Consider the following 15,591-nt stretch of genomic DNA (forward strand, 5'->3'; position numbering starts at 1 on the left):
CTGTGAAAACTACATTTTAAATGTACTTTTTAATCCAATGGGAAACTTAGCTTTAGATTACATGAGAGCTATTAGTTTTATATTTTCAAAGAGCTAAATAAAAGAGCCCTGTTTTATGAAAAAGCATAATAATTATAGGATCATAAATCCACAAGAACTATAAACTTCCTGGAGAAAAGTTCCTCTGCCTGTGTTGGTAGAGCTTGCTGAGAAGAGGCAGAACGTTTTCTGTGCGTTACTGATGTTACAAGGACTGTAGGAAGATCCCCAAGGAAAGATTCTGCTTAGCATGAAGGAAAGCAAACCAGCAGTGTCAACAAGTGCATAGTTACTGAGCAATTCTTAGGGCAGAGCACAGAAGATAAGGGTGCAAGGCAAGGAGATGGCATTATGGGAACAAACTGTCCTTGTAGCTCAAGAGGAATGAGTGAGGGAGAAAGCCAGGCCAGAGTCTCAGTTAGGACTACAGCAGGAAGGACATAGTATCCAAGATCCAGATCAGAAAAATAACAGTGACAACCAGGAATCAATCTCTCATGCACAATATTCTCTTGCCCTCTATCTTCAAGAAAAGAATAAACTTTAGAGTCAAATTTTTAAAATAATTTAAATTATTAAAAAGGAGACTTATCTGTAGGGTTTGATCCCTAAAAGGTTGATGAACTTAGTGAGAGTAAGAGTGGAAAAGCTGATGCAAATGAGACAATGAGTAGTAATTTGACTGTGACATACTCAAGACTTGAAATGAATTACCTTGAACTGCATGTGTAAAAATGGATTGCTTTTTATATAGAAGACTATGATATAGTCCCATTTAGAGCTATCCCTACAAAGTGAGATTGCCTTCTGGTAGTATTCATATAACAATTATTGATTTTGCACCAAAGCAAAAATCCAGAAAAATGGAGACTATTGTCTCACATTATAAAACCTTTGTTCTCTTGGCTTCATGACCAAAGGGATTGCCAGAAATGAGTGACTTATGAAATGGAACCTTTAAGAGAGACAGCACACAGTGAGAAGTCAGAGTTTTCCCACTAAAGGAAAATGAAAAACAGCATAATTAACTTAGCCAACCCACAATTTTCTCAGGAGTCTTTATTCAAACTGATGATTGCAGAACCTTTATCCTGATGTTCCTGACTGTGATGGAGGACTACATTAGAGGCTCTTGTGACTTACAGCTCAATCTTTGAATCTGTCTCTGATTTCACCTGCTGCTAAGGGGAACATTTCCTGGTCCTTTGAAGATGTCCCATATTATTCAAGTTATTCTGCCTCAGGGCTTGCTCTAACTTTCTGAGGTACTTAGGCAAAATATAACTGTACTTTGGAAGTTCTGAAGAGTCGTTACCCCAAGAGCAAACTTGAGCATAGGAGATAAGGAGCTATTATATAAAATCCCCAGTCTCCATGCACTGGTCAGACTGCCTGAGGAGAAATGGACTTCTCAGAAACCTTCAAGCTCCTCTTGATTATTCTTGCCATTTCAATGCATAATCCTCCCATCCTCCCTGTGCCCTGGTTACCTCCTATGTTTGGAGATTGGATCCATGTTCCAAAATAACTACGTGCACTGAGTTCCTGTACCACAGATGTGCTTCTATGAAGCAAAATGTAACCCCAAATAAGCACTTTTGTTGATATTAACATTTGGTTATTTTTCAACTAAAAGACTCCCACACCTTACATGTAATAATCACTGCTAATAATAAAGTAATCTCTTTTTGCTCATCTATGCTTTGAACATAACTGGGTGTAACTATTCCATGCCTTATTATTATTATTATTATTATTATTATTATTATTATTATTATTTGCTAACCATAAACAAAAGCTTCTTTTGAGAGAGAACGAGATATGTGCATAAGGGACAAGATACAGAAAGACTAGAATATTTTGCCAAGAAACTTTATGGATATATTCTAACATATTCCTATAAGATATTTTCATATGAGTATACTACTAGTGTAGACCCCATCTTTTTTATTTTAATACTTTTATTTGTAGAATATTTATATTTTCCTGCCCAAAGACATGCTATACATCCAATTCACTTGGGTCTTATAACAATTTTAAAGAAGAGTACAATATGTCAATGTAGAAATGGAAGTCACAGTGCTAAACCCTGAATTAGTGAGAAGCCAATAGGACTTAAAGGTGTATATTTTCAATAAATACCTGTTTATAGACAGGTATGAACAATATCAGAGCAAAACTAAACTGAGGGGCTTCCCATCTTTTCCCACTAAAGTTTAATAAAGGTTTAGAGACAACAATTTTTCTATTTCCCACTGATATAAGTGGTTTTGGATCTCAAATAAAATAATATATTTCTCCACAATTGAAACTCAAAAGTGAAAGACTCATGTGAAAACTACAGGAAAGCACTAACACAATCACCAAATAATGAAATAGAGTAAAATTGAGAGAGAAAGAAGAATAGAGAGCAGAAATGATATTTTAGAAAAGAATCATCCTTAAGAAAGTAGAAAAATCTATATTTGGATGTATTGCCAGGGTGTGTATTTTTTTTCTGAAAGGTATTCCTATTTTCTTTTTCTGAGAATTGTACTTGTGTTACCATGATGGAGAAAAGGTAGATTAACACAGAAATTAGAAGCAAAAGATTGAGTTTTGTATTATTTTATGTTTGCTTTTACCAGAATTGTACTTTATTTGCTGTACCTCATTTTTATTTTAACATCTATGAGATATAAGACTTTTTCTATTATATACAACTAGAATTTTAATTGGCCTCCAATTACATGAAGTATATGATTCATTCTTTACAAGCCCATATAAATAGGATATGTTTGTTTTTATTTTTAATGACTTAATAGATATCTAAAAGTATTCCTCATTTACTGAAAGTGTCAATGGGTATGAATTCTCAACTAAATGATAGAAGTGGCAACTAAACGCTAAAGGTAAGTTAAATTTTGAAAAGCATGTACAATAACAACAATGAAAAAGGCATAATGTTGATGAGTAAAACGAGTATTGTGATTTCTTTTTACTAAAAAACAAAAAATAAAATCAGTTCTAAAGCAAGAGATTAACAATAAATAGTCTAAAGGCAAACGTTTAAGAGAACTTTTGCCAGGCATGGTGGTGCACACCTTTAATCCCAGCACTCAGGAGGGAGAGGTACGAGGATCGCCATAAACTCAAGGCCACCCTGAGACTACATAATGAATTCCAGGTCAGCCTTAGCTACAGTAAGACTCTACAACAAAAAAAGGGGAGAACTTTCTCCTTATAAAAAGAGCAGATAAGAGATGCTTAGAAATGACTTTTAAACTGTAAGAAATATGGATAACTTACGTTTCAGTTACATTTTATTTCAGTGTCTCACTCTGTAGCCTGGGCTGCCCTGAAACTTACTGCAATCTTCCAACCTCGGCCTCCTGCATGCTAGGATTACAGATGGAAGTCACCATGCCAGGCTTCAACTAACTCTTATTGTACCATCAGATGTACAGACATAAGTACAGAAAAGGAAGGACTCTGGGGCTAAGAAGAGAGCGGTGAGGATGAGGAGAAATAACCCTAGCAACTAATTTGACTAACACTGACAATCATGGATGTTTCCATCAGAGATGGCTCCAAAGAATTCTAGTATTCTGGCACACACATGACTCATCTCCACATGGGAAGGAGCTGCTGCGGCTGCTATTGACAAGGTGTGGGGGCTATGATGGTGCTGACTTGCTGGTACAGAGGGAGCTACTCTGGACAGTCTCTGGAGCTCAGACCTGTCACACAAGGAGGCTGCCCAGGAGCTTCCTTCTCTCCTTTCTCAGCACCCTAAAGCATCCTGTACTCAGTGAGTCTCCACTAGTCTGCTGGAGAGAGGCCGCACACAGGAGTCCAACACCATGGAGAGATGGAACCAGAAGAAGCACTGAGGCCCCAGCCACCCAGCCCTGACCCTATGCATGGCCACCATTTGACGGACACATGGGAATCACAGGAGACACTGGACAGACACGCCCTGGAAGCAGGCTACTTCCATAGCTCTCTGATGGCAGTAAGATGGCAACGTAAATATGGTTACAAGTTAAATGCAGGACACCTGGGTATATTTGTCTTTGAAGTCAACACTTTGTTGTTGTTTGTTTTTCAAGGTAGGGTCTCCCTCTAGCCCAGGCTGACCTGGAATTCACTATTTAGCCTCAGGATGGCCTCGAACTCACAGCGACTCCCCTACCTCTGCCATCAGAGTGCTGGGATTAAAGGCGTGCACCACCATGCCCAACAAACACAAGTTTTTAAAATATAGATATGTCTCATGCAATATTTGGAACATAATTATATCAAAAAATGCTTGTTAGTAATCTGAAATTCAAATTTAACTGGGCATATTGTGCTTTTGTTTACTAATCTAATTGTTCAGCATGGAGGTATAAATTTATGAATCACTTCTTGATTGCAATATAGACGGCAGGGAGAGATATGAGAGATGCTACTGTTGAGAGTTCATAGCAGCAAATGCTAGGAAGAACTTATGGGTAGAAATCCGTAATAAGAGAGAAAGGAAAAGCCATACAGCAGAGAGGCGAGCTCTGAAGGTCAGAGTTTCTGGTCCCTGATGGGTTCTAATCAATGTCCCTTCCTCCTTAGTCAGGCCACCTCCACACACTGTCTGGCTTTCTCATCTGCATCGAAAACTGGCTGTGCTAATAAGTTCCTTCAACTCTTAAATCATTTGATTCTAAGTGCTGACAGCAGAAATAGAACTCACAAAGGCCACAAAGTTGAGGAAATAGGATTTTCACAGAATTTAAAATACTCCTGTATTGTCAGTATTAACTATTTGGGAACCTTTATTCCACTTCTAAATCTACTTATTATTAAAGTGTTCCTCAGTCATTTCACTAAATCTTTCCATTAAACTACAAAAACTATATTACATTAAAGGCTTTTGGTTAAAACAAGCTCTTTGCCCGGCTTTTACCAAGTAATAGTGACCATGTTAAAGTTGTGCATGAGGGAAAAAAAAAAGTCTGGTTCATAAAACAGTGGAAAGGACAGGAGATCAGTCTTTGGCTATTTTCTATATTTATATAGAAAATATATATTATATTTATAGTGGGTTGGTAATTAACTTGGGACCTAACACCCAACTTGTAAACTGTTTAGTAATATCCTTTCTATTCCTCTGTTGATGGTGACCTAAGAACAAGAAGTAGTTTTAACTAACATAAACCAATTGTTAAAGCACCTTAACACAATCACAGAGAAGAATTGTAATCTTGGAATTATGAGACATTTTCTGTAATTGGATGTAATTCAAAAAACTTTAAATACATTATTTATTTGTTTTATTTTAGAGACAGTGAATGGGTGTGCCAGGGCCTCAGCCACTGCAATCCAACTCCAGATGGTTACACTACCTAGTGGGCATGTGAGACCTTGTGTTTGCCTCACCTTTGTGTGTCTGGCTTACCTGGAATCTGGAGAGTCCAACATAGGTCCATAGACTTTGCAGGCAAGCACCTTAACTGCCAAACCATCTCTCCAGCCCAAGAAACTCAGTTTTTAATGAACTCCATAGAACCAGTATACCAACATTCATTGCAAACTGACAAAGTACCAGGAAACTATGTGCATTTATTTAGTCGTTGAAACAGTAGTGTGTGTTATTAATACCATTCCATAGGTACAGAGAAGCTCTGAGAGATGTAATCTGTGCTTGAGAATGCCTGAGTGATGAGGACAGACCTATGACTTGGATGTACTTCTGTATGCCACTAAGGCCCACACTCTTCTAAATTCTGTTTGCCACAGAACATTTGAAGCAGGGCTGAAGAGATGGATCACCAGTTAAGGCACTTGCCTATAAAGCCTAACAACATGGGTTGGATTCCCCAGTACCCAATATAAAGCCAGAGCCACAGAATGCTGCATGCATCTGGAGTTCATTCTCAGTGGCTAAAGGCACTGGTGCACACTCCCACTCTCTTGAAAATAAATTTTAAAAATAATATTTGATATATATATGCATTTACATACCGATCTTATTTCATGTTCCAAGTTAATTTTAAAAGCAGAGAAACAAGAGACAATTATTCCAGCAGTGAACAAAGTCACATTTTGCACTCTTTCCCCCATCTCCGTGTTGCTCTCTCCCCTCACCTGTCTGCGCAGGTCTCTTGTCTTCTTGCACATGTTGTCTATAGCGAGATTCAGGGTATTACTCCTGTCCTTTCTCCCAGTCTGCAAGGAAGAAAAAAATGACATAAGCAATGGCACCAAATTACACTTTATCACTTAGCAATTTGCTTTGTAAATTTCCTGAAAATAACTGCTTGAAAATTCAAGAATAGTTTTCAGAACTGCTATGATATCGCATATGATTCATGAGCATTTTACTTAAGAAGAACAGTGATTAAAGCTCACATTATTTTCTTCTTTAAGCCTCTGTAATATTTCTGATAGAGGGTTTGGTTGTATTCAGTGTGGCAGCAGACAGAGCTTTGTCTCCTTGTAACTCTGATCCTAATTCTTTAACAAGTCAATTCTTCAACTGCAAAGCGTGCAATGAGTTCAAAAGCATTAGTTGCCTGATTCTTCAACTTCTGTGGGAGTTTCTGAAGTTATGTTCTTGGTGTAAGTTATGCAGAGCCATATTGAAGGTTTGCTAAATACCAAATAAAATATGCAGTGCAAATTCATACAATTTGCAAACGTTGACCACAGTTTTAGCTGACAATATTCCAAGAACAAATTGTTTTAAGTAAGAATTGGATGCTGTTTTGGGGCTCTTTAAGATTATATGTGCAACACGTTTTCATTCATGGAGCAGAACAGTTGTCTCTCAACCTAAGTACTCAAGTGATGTGATTGAGCACATAGAAAGTCACCTTGTGTTGATAGTTTCTACGTATTATTTTTGTGTCATACAACTAGATTGAATCTAATCATACTTTTTGCAGTGATATCTTATATAAAAGAGATTGGAAAAAAATCATGTGATTCACCTCTAGGAAAATTGCTGCTGCTCTTAAATTAATAAACTGAAAAAGGCTGTAGAGAAGAGACCTTGTACAACAGGCAGATTAAGTTCAAAAAACTGAAAACTGAGTGAGTTTACAGCATGGACCCCACGAAAAGGTTCACTGAAGCAAGGAACACATGGGGCCTAATATCCACTTCCAACTCCCAAGACAAAACTCACAGGTGCGTTCGCACTACCAAGTAGACAGACTAACAAAGCATCCAAGGTCACTTACACTCTGCCTCGCCTTTATAGTCTTATCTCCTGTTGTCTCAGTCACTGCCCTTCATAGTAGAACATTTCTATATTTTTCTATCTCTTTAGCCTAGTTCTTACATATAATGTACCTGGTAAAATCTTGGCTGTCCCCCAATGGTTTCCACAAAATATCCCCACAGTGACTCTGCCCAAATGTAAACTCTCAGCTTTCCTCATTCCCATGGTATTTTTCATCATAGTCTATCTCTGTGCCTACTCATCACCTTTATGATATTACTAAAAATATTTTGTTCTATAAGTGTATATATGTGAGAATATGTGTGTGTGTGTGTGTGTGTGTGTGTGTGTATAGTCATATGCATGTGGCACATGTGTACAGATTTGCATACACATGTATGAAGGTCAGATTGATGTCAGGTGTCTCTCAATCAATCAATGTCCAACTAATTTGTTGAGACATGGTCTCTTACTTGAACCATGAACTCACTGATTTGTGAAGCGGAACCAGCCAGTTTGTCCTGTGGGTTCCAACTGGGGTAAGTATTCAATACATGAGTCTTTGGGAGATATTTTACATTCAAATCACCATACCTATGGCCCCATGTGTAATAAACTCCAACACCAATTCTCAGGCCGTGCACTTAGATTAAATCCATGGTAACCCTACAGCACATACCTCACATTCTGAATCCTAGCAGGTGAGAACTGAGAATTCAGACTACGGAATGTAATGGTCTAAACAAATATATGCAATGGGCATAGAGACAATTTCTGATTTTATCTAGGGAGCCTGCCCTTTCTTCTCCATTTTGTCTAATGTAAGCACTCTATTGCATCTTTTTTTTTTTTTTTTAATTTCATGAAAGCAGAGGTCACCACAAAGGGACAGGAGTTAGGACAAAAAAAAAAAAACAACTTAATGCCTTCTCACCCTCCCACCACCTCCCCTCATATCAGGAATAATATGGGGGACTCCTTTTGTATTGGCTGTAAAATTCACCAGCTTTTGTGTGAGATTCATCATAACAACTAAAAGATGTCAACCTTCCCAGGCCTAGCAGCAGATGTAGATAAAGCCTCAATAATGGATGACAGGAGGTGACAGCATGAAGAGATTCAAAAAGAACTATAAAGATAATTTTCTAATTTCTGCCCATAGCTTACCCTTAGTTTAAAATGTTCCACTGGGTCAAAGACATTTTGTTCTCTAAGTGCTAATAAACAGACCCCCACATTACAAAATTACTGAGTTTTCTCTTCTTCTTTCCTTTCCTTCTCCCACCCTCCCCACCGCCTTTCTTCTTTTTCACCTCCAGCTTTTTACTGGGTCCTTTCTCTATTTATCTAGATTTATTTGGCTTCAGTTGAGCCATTTTATGCCTCTTTATTCCTTTTGCATGGCATAAAAATAAATAAAGCAAGGAGAAATAGCCCCATCCTGGTTAAAAGCCTGAGTTCCTGCTGTTTTCAAAGCCTTAACAAATCATCAGGCCATGAGCAGGGACTGAAAGAAAAGTTCTGTCTTGAGATGAGGGTGGAAGGCAGGATATTAAAACATGACTGCCAATACCAGTATGAGCCTGTCCATACCCTGGCACTCGGAGGAGAGGACACTCCTTCAAAGAATCCTTGACAGGAGCCACCATTAAGAGAGCCAGCCCTGCTAATAGAAAAGGGACGACTTTCAGAAAGTACCAGAGAGAAAGACACTGAGAAAGCCCGGGTTGGATCAGCACTATATAGAGACAGCAATCACATTTTATCAGTTAATTCATTGCCAAGTGGGAATGACTCTATTGAAAAGAACAATACTGAACATGGTTTTATTCAATGAAATTTCATTAAAATTACTGTTGCACATTAAAATAGGGTCTCAATGTGATGCATGCTTGTATGCATATATTCTGACATATGAGCCTTGCCTTCAATTTTGTCTCATCAGTGTTCCTATCTAACTAACTACAGTCAGTTATACTTCTCATGACTGCCACAGAACTGTCTACACGATGTACAGACAAGACTCTATGAAAAAGCTCTTTTTGAATTATCCTAATCTCTGAGCTTTCTTATTTCCTTTAGGGACACTGCCTAGGAGAACTTTTTAACACTGCATTTTTTTTCTTTATTTTCTTTATTTATTTTTGATAGTGATGGGATAGAGGGGGAGTGAGTTTGGGTGTGCCATAACCTCTGGTCACTGCAAATAAACTCAAGATGCATGCGCCACACTGTGCATCCGGCTTTCAGCAGATACTGGGGAATTGTACCCAGGCTGGCAGGCTCTGCAAGAAAATTCCTTTATCAGCTGAGCCATGTCTCCAGCCCCACACTACATTTTTCAATAGTAGTATCCATGGCCATTTAAATTTAAATAGAAATTAATTAAATCACACTAAAAACTTGACTCCTTTAGTTCCTTAATTCAAAAGCCACTTCTGACTCCTGTTCTGTACACCACAAATATACCTTATTGCAGAAAGGCTTGCCATGTCATTTTTAAAATTGCACCCTGAGTTCTGACTTTGATGAAAGCCGCCTGTTACATAAGAACATGACAGAGAGCAGGAATCCAGCAAGCCAAAGCCCTCAGCCCTCAAGGTGCTCACTCCACAGTAGAGACAACTGAGGGCTGATTATGTCCCCCATTGCTGATGACATTAGAGACAATAAGCCCTTTTCAAATTCTTTAATTGCCAAATTTATACATGTATATAATATATTTTATCATAATCCCTTCATACTATTGTCTATTGTTCTCATGTTCCCCTTCTTCTTTCCAATTAGTCCCTCTTCTATTTTGATGTCTTTTTATTTTTTATTTTTTTGCCATCCTCCATCACTCATGACAGAGTGTTGATGGGACCAATATCATGCAGGTAAGGACAGCCCCTGTGCAGGCATGAATGCAACGGCCACTTCCTGTCCAGAAGACAGGGAGGAGTAAACTCTTGATCACAGTGCTTACGGCTCACAGCATCCACTCTTGGATTTACTTATTAGTGGGAGACTTGAATGTGTCTTTAGTATTCTATGCAATGCAATCGCAAGTCAAGTACTTGTAGGAAATTTTCATTTTCCCTTTCTTGCCTTCTACTTTTCTGATTATGGACATCTTTCAAGATACATCTCAATTTCCATATTTTAGGTAGGATCTTTGTTGATCTCATTTGGCATTAATCACTGTCTTCCAAGATGCTTCCTTACTCTTCTTGCATTTTTTTATAGCACTTAACTTAATAAACAGTCCAGTATAGTCAATAAATCCTAATTGTCTACTATGGGACAGGCACCACATTAGACTTAGTGCCTGCCTTGGCAGAGAATGCAATTAATGGTAAAAACAGACACAGTATTTAATACAAACATCTAGGGCACTGGGCGCAGATGATCAGAGCAGTACTCCCATTAAGATGAAGGCAACGGTGAAGTATGGGAAGATAGGGAGGGGCCAGGCAGGTAAAGTTACAGAAAATCCAATTCTGGGGACGAGGATAGTCTGGGAAAAGACAAAGGACTTAAGTTATTAGGTAACTCATGTAACAAGTGTGAGAGGAGGCCTGGCCCTAGAGGTCTTTGCCACACTAATAAATGATCCCATAAATATCTGAGTTGTACAGTTTAATCAAGTGGATGATGATACAGTCACCTTTTATGTCAAAGTGGCTGGGGTCTTTATAAAAGCAGGCACAATTAGATCGCCCCTACCCAAGTCCATAAGAGGAATGAGATGCGTTAAAATTAATGTGATGACAGAATAAAGGAAAACGATGGACTCAGGTACCTGTTTAAGTCAAGCACAGGAGGGAAGCTAACAGGTAAAATGTCGGCAGGTCAAGGGAAGAAAGAAATTCAGGCTGGTATCCAGGTTTCCAACAGTGGTGGCCTGCTGAATCATGCTGTTGTAAGCTGAAAAGTTTATTTCCAGGGAAGAACCTGGTCAATACAAGTCTGATCCTTTCAATAATAAGCATTTATAAACTGCCTACCAGTATGCATCTCTCCTACTAAACTATGTTGATGAGCTGCGGGGCTGGCTTAGTGGTTAAAAGCACTTGCTTGCAAAGCCAGACTGCACAAGTGTGTCCAGTACCCACGTGAAGCCAGATATACAAAGTAGCACATATATCTGAAGTGTGTTTGCGCTGGCAGAAGGCCCTGATGTGTGCTCACTCATTCTCTGTCTGCCCCTTCACTCTTAAATAAATAAAAATAGAATTAAAATAAAAAATAAACTGTATTACATTAAGGGATAGAACTCTGCTATACACATTTTGTCCCTCACAGTACTTTGCACATGGGACTAACTTAGACATTATACATTGAATAAAAAAGATAGGACACACTGCATAAGACTTTTACAAATTCCATGTATTCTGGCACCTCAATTTCTAAACATATAAAATACTTTGCCACAAGATCCTACTTTTTTTTTTTGTAAATTTAAAATTCCATGAAATGGACATGTTCTCTAAAATGCAATAGAAAATAATGTTTATTGTCTAATTTCTTGCATAAACAACTATTCACACACCATTGAAACATGTGTGTAATATAAGCTTGAGACAGCAGAAATCAAATGAGACATTTGAAATAAGAAGACCACAGTGTTCACTTCAGAAAACTAGGAAGCCCCTGGTACTAACTAAGGCATGGGGATTAAGACAAATGACAAGTTATCAAATTTGAAATCAAATAAAAATTTTAATTTATATATACCCTGTATAGAACTTAAGCAAGGTTAAAAGCAAGAAAATGTTTTTGTTGCTGTTTTCACTATTTTTATTTTTTTATATGTTTGTGGCTTTACTCAACCTTTCAAAGTGGAACGTTTCCCTTTCAGTATAAAATCTTTATTTCATGGTAAAAATAGAATATGGTGTCCTTAAACTTAGATCTACTCTGTAGAAATAGCTTTAAAAATATATTATGCTTAACAAATAGAAGAGGGAACAGGTTCTCGGCTAAGTTTTTCAGGGATGCAAGATATACAAATAGACAAGCATAAAAACATAAAACATCTTGGTTTAGAAAGTCACTGCTGTGTGGCATGCCAGGAAGATGCCTTTATTGGGCACGTTAAATAATCTTCCTGAAGCAAGGACTGTGATATGAAAATAAAAGTAAAACAAACCAAAAATTATCTCTGGCATTTGAAACAAGTTCTTTAAAAAATGGCTGTACAAGAATAGAATGGGACCAAGAATCTGCTAGAAGAAAACATAGGGGAAGTATTTCAGGGCACTGAAAGACTCCTTGGACAAGATCTCAAGGTATAGAAGATGAAACCAAAGTGACATCAAACTAAAATGATGCTGTGTACTAAAGGAAAAAGTGAAGAGAGGGAACATAAACCCACAGAATGGAAGAGATATTTGCAAGGTATACTTTTGTCAAGGGGCTAAAATCCAGAACATATAAGGAACTGAACATACTTACCCAGAGATACCTTGTCAGACCACAAAATTCCAACTGATATAAAGCAGAGATAAAAAAAAAATATTATGGGTCTGTACAGAAAAAAAAAAAAATAGAACCAACTTGTCAGAGCCTTATAGATGGCTCAGTCAATAAAGTTCTTGCCCATTATCATGTTAGGATTACCAGAACCAGCAATAAGATGTGAATTGGGGCACACACCTGTAATCCCACTACCAAGGAGGTAGAGACAGGAAGATCACTGGGACTCAAGGGCCAGCTCATCTAGCCCAGTTGCTGAGCTCAGGATACAGAGACACACCCTGTTTCCACAAACAAGATGAAGGGCAATTGAGGAAGGCACTCACAGTCAACTTCGGGCCTCTACACTCACATGTGCATGTACATCCATATACATATACACACCCACACATGTGAACATATATGTATATGTGTGCGTGTACATACACATACACACACACACACACACACACGTACACCACAAAAATGAAAAAAAAAAATCAAATTGCCTGTATCCCAGAGATGGATATAAACTAGAATCTTATACTTCAAAGATGTTCCAAAAATAGTCAGCGCTACATTGGTGAAGTCAGTGTAGATCCAAAGAAGATCCACCCCAGTGAGCCAGCAGGCAGCTTGGAGAGAAATGGAAAATGCCAGGAGTTTGTTTCCTGAAATCACTGGTTCTATACTGTTATCTCTTCAGGCTATTGTGATCTATAGTAATTTGCCTCAATCTCTGCCTACCATTATTCCCCTCTTCTTGTTTAGTTTCTTATCCTCCATTCAAGCCCAGGACATTCAGGAGTTGATAATTGTCCTTAATTAAGAGGCAGTTAAGAAGTGGAGTCTGTTAACTTCAGTATTCACAATAAACTGAACTTGCTCTGACCCCTGCTCTAATAGGCCCTCCTGGTTCCTAGGTTATCTTCCATTCCTCTAAATTCTAGTGTGGTTCCCATTCAATGGAGAGAATACATTCAAATTTTAAGGTTTTATGCAGGCTCAAGGCAGTATACAAAGATATTATGTACATTAATGGTTCCTAAATACTTATGAAACTCATGCAGTGAAAACATAAAAATAGAGATAATCAAATTATTTAGCCGCAAGAACTGCCATTTTAAAAGATTATTTCCAGTTTTTACATTAAACTTTCATATTTTGTGGTAACCTATAATGTTCTTATTTGGTATAACAAAATAATGGAGAAGCAGTCAGTCTCTCAGGTTGTGTGTGTGTGTGTGTGTGTGTGTGTGTGTGTGTGTGTGTGTGTATTTAATGTTGTTTCTAAGTTGTTGGAATAAACATATAACATGGGGAATCAATGGTATAAAGTAAAATTGAATCTTGTTAATCTATTAAAATTTAAAAATCTACCAAATCTTATAATCAAAATCAATTGACTTTGATGGGCAGCATGGGCATAGAAACAGAATTTAAAGAAATTTTTGTGGTTTTGAAGCTAGAATTACTTTTCTTACCTTGTTTAAACATCATATACTAATTGCATTTCATATAAAATAATCATAGGCTGTGGGTACAGCTCAGCAGTATCTCTGAGATGGATAAAAACTAGAATCTCGTGGTAGTTTGAGTTCATGTCCCCTGTAGACTCAGCTGAGTTATTAAACTTGAGTTTGCAGTGTCAGCCCTGAGCAGGCTGACTCCTTCCTGCTTCAGGGTGGGCACGGGCCAGGGGTGGGCCTCAGTTCCAGCCTAAACATACGCAGAGAGGCTTTGAGCTCTGGCCGGACTTGCTTGTGATGCTGGCTCTTGGTGCTGTTCAGGCTTGCATTTATGAATGGGAGCCAGCCTTTTCCACCATTTGACAGAAATCCCTCTGGATCTGTAAGCTTGAAATAAATTCCTTCCTCCCACAAACTTATGTCTGGTTTGGAAGTTCATCCCCGAAATGTGGAACACTTGCCTTACATTTAAAAAAAAAAAATTACTTCCTTTTTTGTTGTTGTTTTGTTTTTGGAGGCAGTGTCTCACCCTAGCTCAGACTGACCTAGAACTCACTCTGTATCCCTAGGTTAGCCTTGAACTCCTACACCAGCCTACGTCTAAGGATGTTTCTGAGAAGAATTAGCCCTACATGTGTGTATGTGAATTTACAAGGAATATCCAGCTCAGTGAATAACAGGTAACTTTGTAAGATGCCGGAAGTGTCAGGAGTTTGTTTCCAAAAATCAATGGCGGGCTGGAGAGAGGGCTTAGTGGTTAAGCATTTGCCTGTGAAGCCTAAGGATCCCAGTTCAAGGCTCGATTCCCCAGGTCCCACATTAGCCAGATGCACAAGGGGGTGCACACATCTGGAGTTCATTTTCAGTGGCTAGAGCCCCTGGTGTCCCCCCCCCCCCCGCTTCCTTCTCTGTGTGTTGCTCTTAAATAAATAAATAAAATAAACAAAAATCAATGTTTTTTTTAAATTTATTTTTAATTTTTAAATTTTATTTTAGAGAGGGAGAGGGAGAGAGAAGATGAACAAATTGGCACATCAGGGCTTCAGCCAATGCAATAGAACTCCACATGCTTGTACCACCTAGTGGGCATGTGTGATCTTGTGCTTGCCTCACCTTTGTGCATTTGGCTCACATGGGATCTGGAGAGTAGAACATGGGTCCTTAGGCTTTGCAGGCAAGCAACTTAACTGCTAAGCCATCTATCCATCCCCAATGGCTTTTTTATTGCTTTCCCATCAAGCTATTGTTTTAAGTTTTTGGTAATAATTTGCCTCAATCACTACCTCCCAATTTGCCTCATCCCGATAGAGGTAGAGCTCTTGCCCAATATGTGTAAATCCCTCAGTCCAATTTTTTACACTGAAAAAAAATTGTGTGTGTGTGTGTGTGTGTGTGTATGTGTGTGTGGTGCGTGCACATGTGTGTTCTGGTGTGTGAGTGCACAGGATGCTCATGATTGTGGAG

At 38.3% G+C, this 15,591-nt stretch overlaps 1 protein-coding gene across 1 annotated transcript in view; it reads right to left on the reverse strand.

Moving 5' to 3' along the window:
- The window catches only part of Ctnna3 (catenin alpha 3), a 1,402,587-nt gene that overhangs the window by 638,746 nt on the left and 748,250 nt on the right, over positions 1–15,591 (reverse strand). Inside the window, exon 8 of the mRNA XM_045137244.1 lies at positions 6,142–6,222. Coding sequence (XP_044993179.1) covers positions 6,142–6,222 — 81 coding nt within the window. The remainder of the gene's footprint in view (positions 1–6,141; positions 6,223–15,591) is intronic.

This window comes from Jaculus jaculus, chromosome 18 (assembly GCF_020740685.1).
Source record: "Jaculus jaculus isolate mJacJac1 chromosome 18, mJacJac1.mat.Y.cur, whole genome shotgun sequence".
Classification (NCBI taxonomy): domain Eukaryota; kingdom Metazoa; phylum Chordata; class Mammalia; order Rodentia; family Dipodidae; genus Jaculus; species Jaculus jaculus.